This window comes from Raphanus sativus, unplaced genomic scaffold (assembly GCF_000801105.2).
Source record: "Raphanus sativus cultivar WK10039 unplaced genomic scaffold, ASM80110v3 Scaffold0825, whole genome shotgun sequence".
NCBI classification, from domain to species: Eukaryota; Viridiplantae; Streptophyta; class Magnoliopsida; order Brassicales; family Brassicaceae; genus Raphanus; species Raphanus sativus.
Window position 1 is genome coordinate 1 of NW_026616140.1, and position 21664 is coordinate 21664.

General features: G+C 38.6%; 5 protein-coding genes across 9 annotated transcripts; 4 read left to right on the forward strand and 1 right to left on the reverse strand.

Annotated features, from left to right (window-relative positions):
* The first annotated feature begins 3660 nt into the window (after positions 1-3660).
* Positions 3661-5585, forward strand: LOC108823333 (uncharacterized). Its single transcript, XM_018596511.2, has 3 exons — positions 3661-4896; positions 5045-5099; positions 5332-5585. Exon 1 carries the CDS (start codon positions 3820-3822, stop codon positions 4837-4839), a length of 1020 nt encoding a protein of 339 aa, XP_018452013.1. The 5' UTR covers positions 3661-3819; the 3' UTR covers positions 4840-4896; positions 5045-5099; positions 5332-5585.
* A 921-nt stretch (positions 5586-6506) lies between these two features.
* Positions 6507-10184, forward strand: LOC108827090 (phosphate transporter PHO1 homolog 10). Of its 4 annotated transcripts, none has more exons than XM_018600435.2 (13): positions 6507-6677; positions 6765-7652; positions 7754-7802; positions 7869-7940; positions 8027-8156; positions 8236-8356; positions 8446-8704; positions 8801-8905; positions 9001-9045; positions 9140-9289; positions 9360-9638; positions 9714-9850; positions 9934-10184. In XM_018600435.2, exons 2-13 carry the CDS (start codon positions 6838-6840, stop codon positions 10040-10042), a joined length of 2271 nt encoding a protein of 756 aa, XP_018455937.1. In that variant the 5' UTR covers positions 6507-6677; positions 6765-6837; the 3' UTR covers positions 10043-10184. The 4 variants fall into 4 exon arrangements, with proteins under 4 accessions (XP_018455937.1, XP_018455939.1, XP_018455940.1 ...); XM_018600437.2 differs by having other exon boundaries at positions 6784-7652; XM_018600438.2 differs by having other exon boundaries at positions 6816-7652.
* A 285-nt stretch (positions 10185-10469) lies between these two features.
* Positions 10470-11743, forward strand: LOC108825791 (transmembrane emp24 domain-containing protein p24delta10). The gene is made up of 4 exons (XM_018599141.2): positions 10470-10752; positions 10841-11050; positions 11145-11221; positions 11307-11743. Exons 1-4 carry the CDS (start codon positions 10534-10536, stop codon positions 11449-11451), a joined length of 651 nt encoding a protein of 216 aa, XP_018454643.1. The 5' UTR covers positions 10470-10533; the 3' UTR covers positions 11452-11743.
* A 514-nt stretch (positions 11744-12257) lies between these two features.
* On the forward strand, positions 12258-15843 carry LOC108823867 (CSC1-like protein At1g69450). Of its 2 annotated transcripts, XM_018597159.2 has the most exons (10): positions 12259-12483; positions 12672-12979; positions 13092-13247; positions 13377-13440; positions 13509-13721; positions 13809-13991; positions 14068-14366; positions 14586-15135; positions 15214-15447; positions 15523-15843. In XM_018597159.2, exons 2-10 carry the CDS (start codon positions 12702-12704, stop codon positions 15700-15702), a joined length of 2157 nt encoding a protein of 718 aa, XP_018452661.1. In that variant the 5' UTR covers positions 12259-12483; positions 12672-12701; the 3' UTR covers positions 15703-15843. The 2 variants fall into 2 exon arrangements, with proteins under 2 accessions (XP_056853758.1, XP_018452661.1); XM_056997778.1 differs by having other exon boundaries at positions 12258-12483; positions 13509-13991.
* A 223-nt stretch (positions 15844-16066) lies between these two features.
* Positions 16067-19788, reverse strand: LOC108823869 (probable protein S-acyltransferase 22). Its single transcript, XM_018597161.2, has 10 exons — positions 19746-19788; positions 19338-19394; positions 19134-19247; positions 18224-18595; positions 18078-18146; positions 17915-17986; positions 17625-17753; positions 17459-17539; positions 17203-17391; positions 16067-17126 (listed from the first exon to the last, which is right to left on the reverse strand). The coding sequence occupies exons 2-10, from the start codon at positions 19377-19379 to the stop codon at positions 16380-16382; spliced, it is 1815 nt and encodes a 604-aa protein (XP_018452663.1). The 5' UTR covers positions 19380-19394; positions 19746-19788; the 3' UTR covers positions 16067-16379.
* Between the last annotated feature and the right edge of the window lie 1876 nt (positions 19789-21664).

The following is a 21664-nucleotide window of genomic DNA, read 5'->3' on the forward strand; positions in this document are numbered from 1 at the left end:
TGAATAAAACATTATAATACTTATATAAAGATATAAAAGTATGTATATTATATAATTCTATAAACATGTATACATATATATGTATATAACGGATCGGATCGGATATCCGTTTCTAAAAATATTAGTATTTGTGATTTGCTTCGTCTTTGACGGATATTGGATTTTAGTATTTGCTTTGATTCGTTAAGTTACGGATATTCGGATTTTTCGGATCGAATCGGAACGAATAACGAATCGAATCAAAATTTACGGATATTTTGCCCACCCCTACTTGTATTATACTAAAAAGGTTCAGAAGAGTGTGAAGACCGTTCTTTGCTCATATTTTGGGAAAGAAACGTGGCACACTATAAGGCTAGAGGGACCACTTTTGATGCTATTGATGATGTGGCGTTTTCAAGTAAAAAGTCATTTGGGATAAGGATTGTGGAGGGCATACACCCACGCGCCACGGCGGATTTATTTAATTAAAACAATAATTGGATGTCACTAATTACTCTCTGCTCTTATCTAATAGTGTCGTTACCACTAGCTAATTGGATGATTAAATCTTTGTTTACTACCTTTGTCAAGAACTCCACACGCTGAGTTCATATTGGACAGAAGTTTCCTGAAAAAGGTTTGTATGGTTATTGGATTACTAAAATATGCCAGGGAACGTTCCAGCCTACAGTGGGAAAGATGAGATGAAAAAAAAAATTATGACAATTATCAATATCGGTTTATCTTTTTTTTTGGGCTGAGTTTTGTAAAACTATCAACACAAAATTTTCTCCAAAAAAAAAAAACTATCAACACAAAACATATGAAATTCTAGCCCGGCAAATTTCTAATACAATCATAAAAAAAAAGGCACGAGAGTAAACTCAAAATTCTCTATGGTTATAGGGGTTAATTGGTAAGTGTTGTGCTTTTATGTTTTTTGCTTTAGAAATTAGGCTATAAGGGCATCTCCAACCCAACTCTATTTTTTACTCCAAAATGGAGTAAAAAAGAATATGGAGTAACATATGCTCCAACCCAACTTCATATCTCACTCCATTTTGAAGTTTACTCCATAAATGGAGTAATCTATTTTTTGTTTGTTCATGACTCCATTATGGAGTGAAAAATAGAGTAGGGTTGGAGCAATTTTACTCCATATTCACTTTTACTCTATTTTTGAGGAAAAAATTGAGTTTTACATTGGAGATGCTCTAAATTTTTGGCTGTAGATTTATTTTTAAAGACAAATGAAATCATTAAATAAAAACTGTAGAAAAATTGATTTCTAAAACTAATATATTTCTTTTTTTGATGTAGATTCATTTTTAAATCTAAAACGTAATTGTTTACAAAAATAGTTTTAGAGAGTAAAATGGTTTTCTACAGTCCTTGCCAATCAACTCCATATTCTTTACATGTAGATTATCTCAAACGGGAGCTGAGATCCAAATAATTTTAGTTTCTTGCGAAAAAGTACAAAAATTTGGTAAACATATATAGAATTTCCAGACTATCTAAAACAACTATGTATAAATTTCTAATTTTTTTTAAAAATATGTTTTGAATCCAAAACATTCCAAACATTTATATGGTGGGCTAGTGGTTAAACAAAATATTAATATACATTGGTCTTATGTAGACTCGGTTCATTCTTTATTTCTTTTGATAGACTTTCTGAAAGTTTTAATTTTAGAAATCATTTGAAAAAGCCTTAAATCTATATAAAGTTCTTAACTTCTAACTTTTTTTTGGACCAGTGCAAATGCACTTTATGCATATGCCAAGAGCCATCACCGGTCTAAAGCTAAGGATGAGATTATGATCCGAATCCAAACTCATATCCTTACAAATAATAATGAAGTCGTCACAAACATGGTTTCACTAAATCGGATTATTTTTCAAGCAAATCATGCTCAACAGTAGCGCATGAACAATTGTTTTTTCAAAAGTTTTAAGGAAATATTAATAAGTTGATATTTTAACCGATTAAAAATCTCTACAAACCTTTTTATATTAATACTATTATTTCAAATGTCACATGTAAGTTATTGTTCACCAAGCCAATACGAAGAATGAATTATTATGTCATCAAGCGATTAACTTATTACTATATGGGGCATGGGACAAAAAAAGATAGGATTGAAAAGATAGGATGAGATGACGCACACTAAAGCTCAAATTTAGTATTGTAGCCCATTTAAAAATGAGTGACGATGATTAGTGAGGCCGTCATCATAATCTCTAGCTTCTTCGCCATGCTTTACTAAATCATTTTTCCGTTGGTATGACTAAGAAGATTGAATTAATTTGTTAAAAGGCTCAAAGAAGGAATTCTTTATGTTAGAGTCTGCGTTTGATCTAAGTAGGATAACTTAAATAGTATAGCCCCAGGCATTCAAATAGCGTGTATTATTGACTATCGAATAACTCAATTTGAAATGGAGCCAGAAAATCATTATCTTAAAGGATTGTGTTAAACGTTCAACATCGAAAGTGTGATTACAACATGTATAAGGCGCATGACCTAGTCTATTATTTACCAGTTAGGTTTGTGTTTGGTTTTTGAAATTAAAAATTTGATATATTTAGGCTAAAGGTTAAGAACTAGTATGAGGAGGAAGGATTTGATATATTTATTGAGACATAGAACTATAGAACAAACTTTCTAGGATTCTAGGATCTTCGATCATGATCAACCATTTTATAAACACTGCAAGAATATTGCCTTTTCAATATTCCTTGAAAACTTAATTTGGGTTTCAGACTTTCAGTATATAGATTCCGGTTATCGAGAAAGATCCAGCTTGACCAAGAAGAAGGTAGCGTGATTCCTGCTCAAGATCATTGATTTTATAATATCAGGATTACCTGGTAGGCCTTTAAAATCTATCAGAAAGACCAGTAGTAAAGCGTCTGAACTTTGCTTGTGTCGTGGAGAATGATTAGGTTAACTATAACCTTTTTTTTTAACGTGAATCGTGCAGTTTTCTGAGAACAACAGAGAGGGATAAGAAATGTACCAAAGGCCCTTAAGCTTACTCCTGTGATAATCCGCTGCAGGTATTGAGATCATGTTCTGCTGTCATTCTACGTATTATCAAAGGTGCATTGGCTAGTTTGTATTCATATTCTCTTAAGCAAGGCTTCTAATCTTTAGCATCAAATGCTTCTGAAGAACAGACGTATTATATTCTATTATCACATTCAGTGCTTTATTTTCTTTGTACCATCCTCTGGTGGAAACTGCAAGCAATTTAACTCTCACTGAAAACATGTATAGAATCATAGATTATGATGGGAAAGCTTGTTGTCTTTGTTGCTCTGGAATAGCCTGAGACTGATTCTTGAAGTAATGTGTTATTATACCATTTTCTATATCATTCTTTGGCATAGTATTAGTGGTCTACGGCTAGTACAGAGGTGGAGAATCATAGGCTGTTGTAAGACCTTTGCAATGCTACTGCATCTATGATACTGTTGTGATTTATTACAGTTGGCAATATAACATGGGCCCCACTTAGGAGCTTACAGAGTAACACGTGTCTTGCTTACATGGCAAATAAACTATAGCTTATACACGTGTCATGCTTAGTTGGCCAAAAAAGAATGTTTATGATTTTTTGCTTCCTTCCTTCACGGTTTCGACGGCAACAAAGCATTTTCGAAAAGCTCTTTACGCGTGAATGAATGCACACTCGTAAGAGGAGATTCCAAAAATCCTCTCATCATTCCTTTCGTGACAAACGGGTTTTCATGTAACCCACAAAACGCATCGTTTTCATTCTGTTCGTTTATGCTTTTACCGAAGCTAATCTTCTGGTGTTAAGCAACCCAATGGACGACACTAATGGAACGAATCATCATCACGTACCCAAAGAGATCGAAGACCACCAATTCCACTCGATGAACGCGCTCGAGATTCTGAGAGAAACCGTCAGGATCCTCCGCTACAACCTCGCCGCCTTCACCCTAACCTTACTCCTCCTGATCTGCCCCGTCTCCGCGATCCTCCTCCCCAACCTCCTAGTCGACCAATCCTTCGTCAATTCCCTAACCGTCCGCCTCCTCCTCCTCGCCAAATCCTCCGGCCTCCCCCTCCTCCCCTTCGTCCGCAACTCCTGCCAGAAATTCTCCGAGACCGCCGTCTCCTCCGCCGCCTGCTTCCCCTTATTCCTCACCCTCTCCCTCCTCTCCCGCGCCGCCGTCGTCTACTCCGTCGACTGCACCTACTCCCGCCGCAAAGTCGCCGTCTCCAAGTTCGTCTTCATCATGCAGAGGCTCTGGAGGCGCCTCGTGGGAACTTACCTCTGCGTCTGCTTCGTCGTCGTCGTCTGTCTAACTTCCTTCTGCGTCTTCCTCGTCGCCGTCTGCAGCTCGCTCCACGTCCTCGGCTTCTCTCCCGATTTCAACGCCTACGGAGCCATCTTCATCGGGCTGGGGTTCTCCGTGGTCTTCGCCAACGTGATCATCATCTGCAACACGACGATCGTGATCTCGATCTTGGAGGACGTCTCAGGCCCCCGGGCGCTTGTGAGAGCTAATGATTTGATCAAGGGGCAGACGCAGGTCGGGCTGTTGATATTTCTCGGGTCGACGATTGGGTTGGCGTTTGTGGAAGGGCTGTTTGAGCATAGGGTGAAGATTTTGAGCTATGGAGATGGGTCTTCGAGGGTTTGGGAAGGGCCGTTGCTTGTGGTGATGTATTCGTTTGTGGTGCTTGTTGATTCGATGATGAGTGCTGTTTTTTATTTTAGTTGCCGGTCTTTTAGTATGGAAGCTGTGGAAGCGCTTGAGGCTTCTGGTGATGGGGGTGGAACTCAGCCCATTATGGAGATGGTGTCTCAAGATTTTTGAGAGTGTCTTTCAGATTCTTTTTTTCACACACATTTAAGTTTCGTTCTGTTTTTTCTGGTAATTATTCTATCACCTTGGCTGTATCTTGATTTAGTAAGCCATTGAATCTTTTAGAAAATGGGTTGATGCTAAGCTATGCTTGTCCTTCTAGAGAGTGATAAGGTTTAACCATAACTTTGCTTTCTTTGTTTCCCCAATCATGCAGGTTTCTATACACAAGAGAGGGAGCAAAGCATACTCCAATCATCATTGGTTTTCAGGTGATGACTGTGTTGATTGTTTTGAATCTATCCATTGGTACATTTTTGTATGAGATATGAGATATGAGATATGACTTCAAAGAAGCTTTTCTTCTGTCTTTGATGCTTTGGAATAACCTGAGACTGCTTCTTGGAAAAGCTTGTTACCGTCCCCATTATAGCATTCTCTATGACGTTTTTTTAGCAGAATGTTAATGGTATCACGAGCTTATGAAAAATGTTGTGTCTCCAGGAGTTGTGGGCGAGTTAAGCTGCTTCATTTCTACAGTTGCAGGGGTGCGGTCGCAATACCTGATCAGCAAACGATTCTCACATTTGGGTAGGACTTTACGATGTGAATAAGTTTTGTTGGAGTTGGATCTAAAGAGGGTGGAAATATCAGACATTGTTCTTAGTGGGATGACTCAAAAGGATAATTTTTTGTAGACTTAGTTAACTCTGTTTTTGGCATAAATCATTTGTTTAATTTGATATATTTTTTATTTGTTTGAGCATGCATTGGATAAAATAATAATAAACTAGTGGTAGGCATTTGTAACTCAACCCAGGTTGAGATCAGAACCCGAACCAAAAATTTGAATCCAAATCCGTATCTGATCCGGAATGTAAAAACAATACGGATCCGGAATGTAAAAACATTGAAGAGATTCTATAAGACGGTATTTCAGATTAATGAAATTATCGTATTCCACTCGAATCCGAACAAGTATCAGAAAAAATTCTGAAAATATCTAAAACCTTAGTAGAATATCAAAATAGTTCCCAAAATTAATATTTGAAACGTAATAAACAATTCAATTCAAATATTTAATTTAATTTTGTTTTGATAATATGTAAACCAAATTGTTATTAACTGAGTCTAAAACGAGCTTGGATTCAAAATGGATTTTAAACAAAGTTACAATATCTACATGAATCAAAATTACTAAACCAAACATATTATAAAACCTGAATAGTGTCTGGAGCCTGTATCCGAAAAAAACTATTTTGGATTCAACTAAATCTTGGACATGTAATTCAAGTCCGAACTGTATCTGATCCGAATTCAAATTCATAAACTAAAAAATCCGAAATCTGAAACCAATCAAGATACCGCCTTTAACAATGAGAAGACCGGTTTTTAGTTGGTTAAAGTCCCCATACCACTGCCAAATGATGCGGTTTTACTGCCACACTGAAGCATACGTAGCAACACGTGTCACTCTGTGGTGGGCTGGTCAAAACCCGTATCTATTGATTTGCCTCCTTCCATCCCTTTCGGCCGCAACAAGATCAATCAATCAACAACAAAAACGCTATCCATTCAGCGGACGCCACGTTGCACCCACTGGCACTCACTCAGAAGAATCCAACGGCTATAAAAGATAGATTAACCTATTCTATCATGGTCTCAGCCGCAGGCGATCGGTTGCCGTAATCAACACACCTCCACACTAGTATCTAGTCGGCGATTAGTATATATAAAGAGAGAGAGCCGAGGCGTTTCAAGTTCCGACGTCTCACCTCTTCGTCAATGTCGTAACTCACAAACTTGCAGAGCAGCTTTCTACTCAATCCCGCGGTTACTTCCTTATCAAGGTATCCTTCTCTCTCACTCACTCATGGAGTTTCGTGCTCACACTGTATGACCTAGTTTTCTGGCTGCATGTGTTGATTTTATTTTAGATTTCATCTTGTTGTGAAGTTTGTGATAAGATTCGTTTTGGTTGGATCGAGTTGGATTGATCAAAGGTAAAAGATGAAGTTCGGGAAGATATTCAAGAAGCAAATGGTGCCAGAGTGGGTAGAAGCGTACGTGGACTACAACGGCTTGAAGAGGATTCTAAAACAGATACGCAGCCACAAGCAACACAGCAAGCTGTTGACCAGAGTAGCCTCCACAGCGTCACAGCAAGCAGAAGCGTTGCACCGTTCCTTTAGTGGCCTTTCCTTCCACCATAGGAACAGTGTAGGAGGAGGTGACATTGAGGACCAAGTCATTAAAGTTGATCAGCAAGATGATTCTGATTCTCATCTTAATAAGCTTTACAAGACTAAGTTTCTAAAAAAGTCCGATGAGTTCGAGGAGTGTTTCTTCAAGAAGCTCGACGAGAATCTTAACAAAGTCAACAGGTTTTACCGGGAGAAAGTGGAGGAAGTGCTCGAGGAAGCTGCTTTGCTTGATAAACAGATGGACGCGCTGATTGCCTTGCGTGTCAAGGTGAAGAAGCCTGATGATGCAATTAACATAGATATGGTGCATGGTATTGACAGAACTAGCATTCCAGAAGAAGAGGCCTCTCATATTGTGACTGACATTGTCCCGGTTTCTCATACCGATGGGGAGGAGGAGGAAGCTGCAGGTACTGGTGATAAGCAGGATCTCCATGAGATACTTGAGCGAGTGAAGATGAATGATGCGCTTGAGTCTCCCATGTCTACATTGAAAGGGTTCTTCGGAGATTCTAAAACTGATGAACCAATCTCCAAGAAAGGGTTAAAGAAAGCAGAGGAACAGCTGAGGCTTGTGTTTAGTGAGTTCTATCAGAAACTCCGCCGTCTCAAGGAATACAGGTAAGGAGCCAAAAGCTCAGTTTCTCAAAGCAATCTTTCTTTTTTTTTGTATTTTGCCTTACTACTGATTTTGTCTGTGTTTTGTGGTGAATTTCAATTAGTTTCATGAATCTTCTGGCGTTTTCAAAGATTATGAAGAAGTACGAGAAGGTATATAAGAGGGTCTTCTATATGTTATATGAGAAATATATTCATATTCATGGTTTAAATGTGTAGATTGCTTCAAGGAATGCGTCCAGGAACTACATGAAAACTGTGGATAACTCATTGATTGGGAGTTCTGATGAGGTTTGTGGAAGTGTTAGAGACTTTAAAGCAGTTTTATTTTTATGTTTTTACAATCAGTTTCTTTGGTTCACTGTTTCCTGGTTTAGGTTAATAGACTTCTGGAAAGAGTAGAGGTCACTTTCGTTAAGCACTTTTCAAGTGGAAACCGAAGAGAAGGCATGAAGTGTCTAAGGCCAAAAGTTAAAAGAGAAAGGCACAGAGTTACATTCTTCTCTGGTAAAGAGAAAAAAAGATAGTCAGATTTCAATGATGTTACGTTCCTTCACTGATAGATCCTTTCTTCAACTTCTCACAGGTTTCTTTTCCGGTTGCTCAATTGCACTCATAGTTGCTGTTGTTTTCAAGATAGAAAGTAGAAAGCTCATGGAGAAGGACTACGGTACTGCATACATGGCCAACATTATCCCTCTTTACAGGTAAATAATTCAGTGACTCAGAACATGTCCTCAGAGAGTTAGAAAACAGGTCTTTCTTACTTAACACTCAAGCAATACTTGTCCTGCAGCTTATTTGGATACATCATTCTTCATATGCTCATGTACTCTGCCAATATATACTTCTGGAGGCTCTATAGAGTCAACTACACCTTCATCTTTGGTTTCAAGCAGGGAACGGAGTTAGGTTACAGAGAAGTATTCCTAGTAAGCACCGGTCTCTCGGTGCTTGCCTTCATCTGCTTCCTGCTAAATTTGCAGTTTGATATGGACTGGAAGACGAAAGTTCACAACACACTCCCTGAGGTTATTCCTTTGGGTTTAGTCACTGTAAGATATGTTTTCTAGCTTTTTTACATTTTGTGCAGTATCTTTTAATCAGATGGAAGGAAGTTAAACCAATTTTTTTTAATGTTTTTTTTGCAGATTGTTCTTTTCATACTCTTTTGTCCTTTCAACATCATATACCGCTCAAGTCGTGTGTTCTTCCTTCGATCACTGCTTCACTGCATTTGTGCTCCTCTCTACGAGGTGATTGTATTCAATTCTCATATACCAGTCCCTAAAAACCCAAGAACAACAAAGATCTTATCTTATTAATGTTTTTGTTTTAATCATCATCATAGGTTACACTTCCAGATTTTTTCTTGGCCGACCATCTAACTAGTCAGGTTTTGTTTTTTATACTACTTTGTAGTTTGTATTACTTTTGTTTTGACTATAAATGAGAAAAAATTGAGTAATTATTTGTTTTGGTAAGTTCAGGTACAAGCCATAAGGAGTTTGGAGCTATTCATTTGCTACTACGGTTTAGGAGAATACATGCAGAGGCAAGAGAAGTGTCATAGTCATGGTGTTTACAATGTCTTCTACTTTGTCGTTGGGGTTATACCTTACTGGCTCCGCTTCCTCCAAGTAATCATCACACACACAACTCATATCTCTTGCTTGCACTCACCAATTATTTGACTCGGTTTTTATCCAGTGCATACGCAGATTATGCGAAGAAAACGAATCAGTACACGGATACAACGCTCTGAAATACATGCTGACGATCATTGCAGTCATCATAAGAACAGCTTTTGAGCTGAGAAAGGGAAGAAACTGGATGATTCTGGCTCTTGTAAGCTCGGGCGTTGCGATATGTATGAACACATTCTGGGACATTGTTATAGACTGGGGACTCCTCCGTAGGCATTCCAAGAACCCTTACCTGAGAGACAAACTACTTGTCCCTCACAAAAGCGTCTATTTCGCAGCCATGGTAACTAAAAGGCATTTATACACATATAGGATAAAGAATCTTTTCGTTGAATATGATTTGAAAATTTTGTGGCAGGTAGTGGATGTGATTCTAAGAGTGGCATGGATGCAGCTGGTTCTGGAGTTCAACTTGAAGTCCCTTCACAAAGTCGCTGTCTCGACCATTATCTCATGTTTAGAGATTGTTCGTCGTGGAATGTGGAGCTTCTTCAGGTTACATTATATTACATGTTCTGTTTCAAATTTAATATGAATGTAATGATCAGTAGTAATGTGGTACGTTTAATTTGTTTCAGGCTGGAGAATGAGCACTTGAACAATGTTGGCAAATACAGAGCATTCAAGTCTGTTCCACATCCTTTCCATTACTACGACAATGATGACACTGATGACAAAGACGACTGATCAGCTACCGTATAAATGCTATCTGATTCACACTGCCATTAATAGGAAAAGTTTGTATTTTTTCCAATGAGCCAATTCAATGTGTAAAGACCGTATGTTTATACATGAATCCAATGGAAAAATAAGTAAGACATCAAAATCATATACTATATATTATACACTATAACATGGACGAAAATTAAACTTTGACCTAATAGAACAAGACGTGTTACTCAATCCACAACTGTGAGACGGAGACGGAGAAATTTTACCCTTGCAGAGAGGAAATTTGGGACCACATTATGGTATATACCAAACCGGGTCTGCTGAGAAAACCCTAATAATTTTGGACTGGTTTATACAAACTTTTTTTATACAAACTTATGTGTCCTAACCAATGAGATACATCCACGTGTAATCGTAACTGTGTTCGCCTCCAATAATAATAACAAAGACCGACGGGCGACGACGAAGGAGAAGGAAAGAGATTCTGATTCTTATCTTTCTAAAAAATGTTTCTCCGGTCGCAGAAGCTATGGACGGTGGTGGCCTTCATGATCCTAGTGATTTCATCGCGTGTAGCACACTCGCTGCACTTCGATCTGCACTCTGGTCGGACAAAGTGCATCGCGGAAGACATCAAGAGCAATTCGATGACTGTCGGAAAGTACAGCGTCGATAACCCTCACGAAGGCCACGATTTGCCTCAATCTCACAAGATCTCCGTCAAGGTAATAACGCCCCGATCCATCCGTCTGAATCTTATTTTCTTGGATTTCGAGATCTGAGATAATACGTTTTCCGGATTAAAAAAAAAAGGTGACGTCAAGCAACGGGAACGCGTACCATCACGCGGATCAAGTGGCGACTGGGCAGTTCGCGTTCTCGGCAGTGGAAGCAGGGGACTACATGGCGTGTTTCTCCGCCGTTGATCATAAGCCTGAGGTGACTCTTAGCATTGATTTTGAGTGGAGGACGGGTGTTCAATCCAAGAGCTGGGCTACTGTTGCCAAGAAGAGCCAAGTCGAAGTAAGCGCTCAATTTTTAATTAAGTTTTGAGAGTCTTGTAATAATTGTGTTTAAGGCATGTATGTTTGATGTTCTTACACATTTGTGTGGGCAGACCATGGAGTTTGACGTGAAGAGCCTACTTGATACTGTCAACTCGATTCATGAAGAGATGTTTTACCTTAGAGAAAGGTAAAAGACTTGTACTATTATCATTCTCAGTTGTTTGACTATATGGTATCAGGATGTAACTTTGAGTTGGTGTTCTCCTCCTCAGGGAAGAGCAAATGCAAGATTTGAACCGGTCTACAAACACTAAAATGGCATGGTTGAGTTTACTCTCTTTGTTCGTCTGCATAGGAGTGGCAGCAATGCAGTATGTACACTTGAAGACTTTTTTCGAGAAGAAGAAAGTCATCTAAAGGTTTATTATAGGCAGTCAAGTCAGTCACACACGCTCTCAATCTACTCTTCTTTCTTTGGATGTTGTATATTAGTTCAATGCCTCTGCTGCAAGCATGTTTCTCTTGAGACTTGGGACTTTTTTAATTTATGTGGCAGTATTTGTCCTTTTTCTTGGAGATGGGTTTAGTTTTTTATTGTTTAGATTTGTTGGTCCTTGATGCTTGGATATGATTTGATGGTTTAAAATTAAAGAAAGTGTGCATTCTCAGTTTCAGACAACAGAGAAAGGACATGTACACTTTTCTGATACAAAGGGAATTGATTATCAAAAATCATATGCATAAATGGCTGAGTAAATTAGTGGGTTAGGTTGTACGACGCTCTTACCCTTCAAACACCTCGCTCATCTTCTTCTTCAAACTATATCTGGATTCAGACTCTCAGAGCTGATTTGATCCCAGAGAGATAAGAAAGTGCTCTCTTTCTTCTTCCCGCTCGCTAGCAGGGGAGTCAAAAACGCAGCGTTTGGTTCTTCCGTTCTGTTTTTTTATACGTTAAAAAGAATATTTTTTTAGAATATACGAACATGTCCAATGCTGAATTATTGTTTACTGTTCTATACGATTTTATAATAGCGATTGCTTCATCGACAGGTGTTGCCAAACCGTTGACTCTACAGATATCTACGAAACTACCCTTTAGGAGTCGTACAAACATAGAGGATCATCCCGAACACACTGAGGGTATTTCGGGTCATTTATCAATAAACAAAATAGGAAGCGAGGGAAGGTCCAAATCTGAACGAATTCTGATGATAACATTTTTATACAACGCGTGACAATCGTGTTCTTGACCGTCCATTTCATGTCATAACATTGATTAAACTTTAAAAAAATCTTCTCGTTATCTCGCTTCTGCTTCTCCTCATCGCCAATTCAATCATATTATTGTATGGTCAATACTACAATTTTCTGGATTTTCAATTTCTCTGATTCCTGCTGTGTTTTGCTCCAATCATATTATTTCGCGGTTCTCACACGGAATCTCAGGTTTGATAGACGATTCGATCCCTGTATTAGAATCAAATTGTATAGATTCTTAGTGGAGTACTTCCAGAGAAAAAAAAAATGTAGAATCAGGACTTTGTGTGTTTGAATCTAAGCTTATCTATAGTTTATAGTAGTTCCGTGTGTGCTTTTTTTTTTTTTAATTTGAATCTGAGTTTATTACACAACAGCTCTGGGGTATTTGACATCGTCCCGACAAGATGCTAGTCTCTGCACTACTAATGTCGGTTGGGATAAACTCCTGCCTCTGTGTATTGCTCTTCATACTCTACTCTATCCTGAGGAAGCAGCCACACAACTACGAAGTTTTCCTACCCCGCCGGCTCGTGGCCGGGACCTCCAAAAGAAGACGCAACAAAGTCGCTAGGTACATCCCTTCTGTTCGCTGGATTTGGAAATCCTGGCGGCCGACCGAAGAGCAACTCATGGAGTCATCTGGCCTTGACGGCGTTGTGTTCATGAGAATGATCACTTTCAGGTAACCAACCAGAGTGTCTTCCGGTGGCCGAAACCAACCGACTAATTCTATTATTTATATAATAAATGCAAAATGGTAATGAATGATTATTTTATCTCTCTGGTTGGTGCAGTTTGAAAGTGTTCTTGTTTGCTGGGATCATTGGTGTTTTTGTTATCTTGCCTGTCAACGTCTTCGGTGATCAACTTACACAGATTAACTATGCTGACTGGTCTGCCAATTCCCTGGATATCTTTTCTGTTGTTAATCTCAATACACGCTCACCATGGTAACCCTTTAATAGTATTATTATCATGGCTCGATTAATGCAGCTGAGTTTCAAACTCATGTTTCAGTTCCCAAAAAATGTCATTAGGTTTCTTGCAATTTAGTGCTATTTTTGTTTGGTTGCTTGCAGGCTGTGGGTTCACTTTGGAGCTATATATCTTGTCACTGCTTTTGTCTGCTGTCTTCTTTACTTGGTAAGGGAGATTTAGCCATTCTAATCAATCCCCAAAGTTCTCTTACTGATTACTCTTCCTTTTGACAGGAATTCAGATATATTGGCATGAAAAGGATTGAGTATTTTCATTCATCCAAACCTCAGCCACAGCAGTTCACCATCTTGGTTCGTAATATCCCTTCTGATGATGGAAGAAGAACTGTGAGCGACGCTGTTGATAATTTCTTCAGAGAAAATCATCCCTCTACTTACCTCTCTCATGTGGTTATCCATCGAACAAGTAAGCTTCGAAGCGTCGTTGTAAGTCCTGAAAACACACACAGTATATATCTCCTTGCTACCGTGTTCTGTGTTACAACCTTATCTTTTGGTTTACGCTTCTTGCAGGATAATGCCAAGAAGTTATATAAAAAGGTTCATCATAAGAAGTCAGATCCCCAGCGGGTTAAAAAGACGCCAATGAGATTCTTCAGTCGCAAGGACACTCCCGAGGGTCACTACGAGAAAGTGTTGCAGGAACTCGAACACAACATACGTTTAGGCCAAGCTGAAGTTTCATCACCCGGAAAAGTATAGTTTCCCTTGGATTTGCAATTATTGCTTTTGATTATTTTTTACATAAATTCCTCTTTATGGTGGTGTGTAGGAAGTTCGAGCTGCTTTTGTATCATTCAAGTCTCGTTACGGTGCTGCGATGGCACTCCACATGCCTCAATCAGTCAACCCTACTCACTGGCTCACAGAACCAGCACCAGAGCCTCACGATGTCCACTGGCCTTTCTTCTCTGCGTCATTTATGCAGAAATGGCTTTCTAAGATCGTCATCGCCTTCGCTTGTCTCATCCTTACCACCTTGTTTCTTGTCCCGGTCGTGCTTGTCCAAGGTCTCACCAACCTCTCTGCACTCGAATACTTCTTCCCCTTCCTCACTTTGATTCTATCAATGTACGTTTAAGTCTTTTCCTTTTCCTTTCTCATTTACATTTAAAAAAAATGGTAAACAATTCCCCGGAGAGAGAATGTGAAAGTCCCGGTTGCCACAAGTGCGGATTCGAACTCAGGTCCTTTGAGAATCCACGGAACGCTTTGACCACCCGACCACAGACACTTGGTTCTCATTTACATTCAAAGTTACTTTTATGCTCACAATGCTAAACGTTGCAGGAAGATTGTGAGTCAAATCATAACCGGCTACCTTCCGAGTCTTATACTTCAGACATCACTCAAAATAGTACCACCAATCATGGAGTTCCTCTCTTCTTTCCAAGGCCACATCTGCCACAGCGACATACAAAAAAGCGCTTGCAACAAGGTGATCTGGTTCACTATATGGAACGTCTTCTTCGCTACCGTTTTCTCCGGCTCGGCCTTCTACAAGCTCTCCGTGATCCTCGATCCCAAGGAGATTCTTTTCAAGCTGGCCGTCGCCGTTCCAGCTCAGGCGTCTTTTTTCATCGCCTACGTGGTGACTACTGGATGGACTGATACTCTCACCGAACTCTTCCGCGTGGTTCCTTTCATGGTCAGTTACGTGAAGAGATCGCTGGAACCAACGGAGGAAGAGTTCGAAGTCCCGCCTATGCGGTACCATAGAGACACCCCGAGAGTTCTCTTCTTCGGGCTACTTGGGATTACATACTTCTTCTTAGCTCCGTTGATTCTCCCTTTCATTTTTTTATACTTTGTCCTTGCTTACATCATCTACCGTAACCAGGTTTGCATGACTACTCCTTCCACTATAAGTTATAGTCTATAACTAAGTACTTCATTTTGTTTTTATTTATGGATGCAGTTTATAAACGTGTATGAACCAAAGTACGAAACAGGAGGGATGTTTTGGCCAATGATACACTATACGATGATATTCTCTCTTGTACTCATGCACGGTATCGCGATCGGTCTATTTGCACTCAAGAAGATGGAACTAGCTACCTACTTGCTCGTTCCTCTTCCGGTTTTCACTCTTCTCTTCAACGAGTTCTGTCGTAAACGCTTCATGCCTATATTCACGGCCTATCCCGCCGAGGTATTAAAATCCAAATATCTCCTTTATGGGAATATTACAGAAACGTAATAACGCTCTTATGGCTGGCTCTTTTAGGTGCTGACAAAGAGGGATAGGGAAGATCAGAACGATCCAAGAATGGGTGAGTTTTACCATAACTTGGTGAGTGCGTACCAAGATCCTGCTCTGCGCCCGCTTCGATTCTCAGGAAGCAGCAGAAACGATAGCCTCACTAGTCCTCTTCTCTCTTCCACTTCGACTTCGGGTGAAGTTTGATTTCTCTTCTGTTCTATATAGCTTTTGCCTTTGTACACACTTGTGAATATATGCTTCATTTATATATCTAGTGACTGATTTGTAAATCTTTCTCATGAGATTTCCTAGTTTATATTATAATAAACGGATTGTTTATTATAATGATTTTGTTTGCGAGTTGTCACACAATATGAAAAGGGGAAAGACAATCTAAAAATATAATTATTTTCTTCAGACAAGTAAGATAACTAGTACCAAATTGCATCTCTCTCTCTGTAAGGTGTAATCTCGATCGTGAATTGTTTGTAGTCACTTTCTTACAAAAAACACAAGGAGGAGTTTGCAGGAATTTGAGATAACATATGGACTGTTTTGAGATAACATATGAAATTGTGCAACTTGACATTCTTTTCATGAAGGAAAAAAACAAGATTTTTTCCTTACAAAACAAGAAATGAAACTTCTGGTCAATCCCTAAAAAGATCATGTTCAAACTGTTCTCATTACCTTAAAATAAAAATTAGAAAAAAAATCTTCAGAATCCACAACTCTTCCTGATGCCTTCTCCTAAGAGCTCTTGGCAGACACAGCCCCTTTAAACATTTCTCTAAGAATGTTGACTTCTCTTGAATGTGACCACAGCATATATCAAAGAATGCCTCTCAAACCCTTAAAAAGCTCAAAACTTATTACACTTCTCATCTTGATTTGTGGACGTTTCTAGAAGGAACCTGATCACTGTCTTCTCCACCAGATGCATCGTAGCCATCACTTGTTGACCTTGACAATGGCATCATATTCATCATCAACTGCTGTTGTTGCTGTCCTCTCTGTTGACTCATCAGACCAACAGCTGAAGAAAACCCATTGAGCTGCGCTGAATCCTCTGCTTCAGAGGAAACTCTAAAAGGCTGAATGTCGTGCGAGTCTAAGCTGCTCTCTGGTGAAGACGTCACCATAACACCACCACCTGATCCCGACATTGCACGGCTCGTCTGAAACGCGCTTCTTGCTTCCAGCTGAAGAGGACCTAGCCCTGAGCTGGTTGATGTCTCCATAACAGCTGCTCTCGTCTGAACATTATTCATTAGCGGTTCTAGAGGCAACTCTGCTGGTAACCTTATGCGCTTAGATTGCCTTCGCTGGTGGTGCTTCCCGTTATTAACAGCTTCGAACTTCGCCGGGAAGTTTCTACGGCCGCTGCTTCCGAAGCTGCTGCTTGCTTCTAACCCAACAAAGGGGTTTTCTCGCCTCGCCACAGGTTTGATTATTTTGGACTTCTTTCTTGCTTCTGCTGCTGCCTTTGAGACTTCTTCTGCGTTGAGACGGGCTAGAGTCCACGGACTGATCTTCACAGGCTGGTTCTTCTTCTTGATGCGTTCTTCAACCACTGTCTTCTTCCCGTATGAACTTACGGACGCATTCTCTGGAGGAACAACATCAAACTGCACACACACATACACAAACTTTAGAGCAAACTATACAAGGTACAAAGAAATGTTGGTGAAGAAAGAAAGATACCTGATCTTCAAGAAACAAACGAGGTGGGGTGCACCAAGCTCCACGATGAAACGTATTGAAGGAGCTAGCACTGCTTAGTCCAGTGAAGGAGCTGATCATTGACATTTGAGGGCTTTGCTGACCTCCACCAGCTTCAAGCTCTTGCTCTTGTTCCCTGAGTGCAACTATGTAGTCGTACGTACTGATTCCCTGTTAAAGAGAAAAACTCATTTAGTTAAGTCCGATAGCTAACAGAGCAAAGTCTTGGCTCTGTTACCTTTTTAATGAGAAGAATGTGGAAGAAGAAAAGCTGAGCAAGGGGTAGAGTTGCCAGCATTGCTAACAGAGTGCAAACTGCCTGCAAGAGAAACAAACCTTCACATCTTGCATTTAAAAAGTCAATAGGGGGAAGATCAAATCGTATAAGAAGAAGGAAGACGTACAACGACTATAACAAATGGAACTAGCGAGAAGCTGCTTCCCAACTTTAAGGCGATCTCTGCACTAAACTGGTTCTTACGGAGTACACATAATACCAGCACATAGATCCCAGTTGACCATTGCATTATGAGCTGCAATATCAAACAGATTTTCTGCCGATTAGTTATACATTTCACTTGGATTCAAACGAATATATAACAACTAAAACTCTTTGTTTCCATCAGCCAAAAGCAGAACACATCACTGGAGAGATTCACAGAAGAGAAACACTTAAAGAACAGCGCAACATTACCAAGAAAATAGCTGATATCATGAGGCTGAAGAACTTTCGGTAATTCCGCTTGCCAATGCAGTTGTTTAGCCACTACACACACACAAGTCCATAAGCAAAAGAAACTAAGAAATGTAAATAACAATGAAGAGTTAAAACACTTCAGACAAAATGCTTTTAGTACCCTGCAGTGATGATCAAAACGGTCCACACACTTGTCACAAACTCTGCAATGCTTGCTGTACTTGAAGACCTGCAATACATTAATGATTAATTCTGAGAAATATTAATACAAGAAGAAGTTTATGGTTTCAAATGTTTCTCTCGCACCTCAACTTCACATAGACTGCAGTAAAACATCCCATCCTCACTCATCTGCTGCTCAGAAGATTCATCTCTTCCACTGCAACAACCACAAATCAATGCACAAGGAGAGCAAAGCACACGCAGGAAACAAGATCTTTGCGATGACTCCGGTTTCTTGGTGTTAGTTCCATTTTCTTGATCCTGTACACATGTGCTGTCATGAGACTTAGCACCAACACCTGTAGCTGATCCTCCGCAACCATCTTTCGTTGAGCCCTTTGATTGAGGAAACTTCCCGTTTTCAGGAACTTTCAGGTACTTCTTTGACCTGAAAACTCCACGGTCTGCAGGATCTGAAGCAGCGCACCATATATACAGTCCAACGACACACGTAATCTGACCCAAAAAAATGTCACTGACTTAATAATCCCTCAGCAAAATATCAACACATCAATGTTGATATAATAAGGGTTTAAAAAATAAGATGAATGTAATAATGATACCACATTGTATGCAAAGGATTTAACATTAATGACAGATACAAGCAGGGAGAATCAGTTGCTACAACTGTAGTGTTACTAGTGTATAAGATAATTGATCTAAGTTAAAAGGAGATGTGAAGTTTCAACCATAGACCTAAAATTGGCTCAGAATCAAGAAGTATCTAGGAGCTAGCTTGACCATTTTCAACAATAAGATGAGGCGTCTAAGCTCTTAATGGGACCAGATCAGGATCCAATTTTCCTAATTAGTTACAAGAGACAAACTTCACAAGGCATGTTAGATTTGTGTAACCAATGGTCTATGAAATTCCCAGAAATAGAAATGCAAGCAGAGTAGAGACAAAACATAGAAAGGCTCTAACAAGTAAACACAATTGATCCAAGCAGATTTGATTTTTTTTCAGAAAGGCAAAAGCAAAGATTTAGCTTACAAGAGGAGTGTAAATGCCCATGGCAATGTACTGATGAATCTTGCTCCCAACGAACGGAGCAAAGAAGACGTAGAAAGCAAAACCTAAAGCCAAGAACACAGCAACAGCCACCACCTACCCCCAGAAAAGTGAAAAACAAGATAAAGTTTCAAACTTTCACCTCAATAATCAAAACCAAGATAAAGTGGGAAGATTTGAAGTTACTTGGAGAGGATGGTAAGGGAGTTGCCATCCATGTTTCCTCATTTTCCTTCTAGAATGCTGCAAAAATCCAGATGTAGATCGAAGAAGCTTCAAGTCAAATAAACATAAAAACTTTCCCTTTCTCCACTCATCTCTCTCTCTTTCTAAAGTAACAAAGAGACTTCAAACAAAGAAGAAGAGTAGAGAGGAAGACATTTGACCAGTGGGGGAAAAAGTAAAAATATCAAATAGAAACAAAAAGAAATATAAAGTAAAAATCTTTGTTTGTGGTTTCTTTGATTCTCTCTGTGCCTTCTGTGTAAAGCTTTGAGCTTTGGTTCAGAGATCTAAAGAAGAACCCACCACCATGGATGAGAGAGAGAGAGAGAGAGGGAAAAGAGTTATAATTAAGAGATGAAAAGGAGTTACCTTTTCTCCAAGGCCTAATCATGTGTCACACTCCTGTTGCTGGCAAATCCAGTAACACTTGTTTTCTTCTTTCTTCTTTTGTTGTTAAATTGCCATCACTCTCTCTCTCTCATACTTCCACAGTTTTTTTTTCTTTTTCTTTTTACTTTTTTACCCACTGATCTTCATATCTTTTATGTTTTTACCCCAGTACTTTTTTCTACTTTTGTAGTGATCAAATGAGCATGATTGTAATTAGGTAAAACCTAATGTTTGACATAAACATGTCCTGATGTCCCTCTTCAATCTAAATTATTACAAATGTGGCTTTCTTTGTGTATTTAATTACTGAAGGTCACATTCAATGTTTGTACCCAAAAGACTTTAGTAATGTCTTAAATGCTTGTCTTCCAAACTGGTAGCTACTCTGCACTTTTACAGTGGTTACAAGAAGTCAAGAATTAAGCCGGTTTGGTTTAAGATATTTTTTTTAACTCCAACGAAGTAAGATTATAAATGGTTAGCCCTTTGACAAAAGAAAAGAAGATTTTAATTTTCTTTTTAATTATAAACATGTAAAGGGAGGAATATTATTTATGTAGCTCCTATATTGTTCATATTCGAGGCCTGAGAAAATGGAGAGTGACAGAAGATAGCAACCAAGAAAGCGACGGTCGGATGAAGATAAATTAATATGGAATATTATTTTCCCAAGGGTTATTTTATTTTGAATTTACTGGTTTTTTTGTTAATTTTTTTGAAAGTTTTGGCAGATCGTATGTCTCTTCTTATGGTCTTCTCTTGTCAGAAAACGTTGGAAATTTTCTGTATAAAAAAAGAAAGAGAAAACACTCTTTTATAATTGGTTACCTTTTTCATTCTGCTTGTCTTAAAAAGATAATTTGGATCGAAAGCCAATGTCTTACATGTCTATAAAAACTAATAATATATACGTCGACTTTGCATGCAGATACGAATTTTTCTTTTTGGTTTTCAGTTTTCACTGATTTTTCTTAGGAGTAAAATAAAATAGTTTTCTTGGGTAAGTGGAATTGCTTTATTTTTATTTCAGAAATTCGAAAACACATGTTTCGAATGGGTTCCGACACATTCCAAGAAGTAACCGCCGAAGTCAATACGATATTTTGAAAGATTCATCTTTTATAAATGAATAATTTTATATTTTTTTACTGAAATTTTTGATTTTATTGGTATAAAATAATTATATAATTTAATGCGAAGGTGAAGTTTTATTGAATATTTTTGTCTCGAACTAGAACTTATTTTTAAAAAGCCCAATAGATCATTAAAAAGGGACAAAAGGTGTGTGGTGTGGGTGAAGGAGTAAATGTGAAGCATTAAATTCTAAGGACCTCTTTGTGTATGTCGTTTTCCTTGTTCATATTCTTTTTTTTTCTTGGTAGAAGAGATCGTAATTTAATAACTCATCGAAGAAAGAAAGAACACAATGAAGGTAGACAAGCATTCTTTTAAAACTCCCAAAAAAACGTAATTAATAGAGTATAATACTACGGATAATAAAAATAAACAAGCTGCTCCGCCGAATACGGATAACCATTTATCGAGATATCCGGTCGCAACCAATATTGAACGAAATTTTATACTATACTTTTTAAAAACTATAGACTTGTTAGTTGTTTTTACGTTAACCGGAGTATGTTCTATGCAAAATCCAACATTCATTTTTAAATTCGAACAAAAACATATGATATAATTTTATCAGTGACAATATTTCAAACGACTATAGAGAGAATTTAACAATTCAGCATGTAAACTAGTTTTTTTTAGATATTAACATCTCTGATATTTATCTACCATTTGGTCTTCTTCTTTTAATGTGCAACTTCAAAAATATCTTTACGAATTCAGTTTTGGTATTAGTGTATTAAAAAGTCAACTCGTTGAAAAAAGAAGTAAAT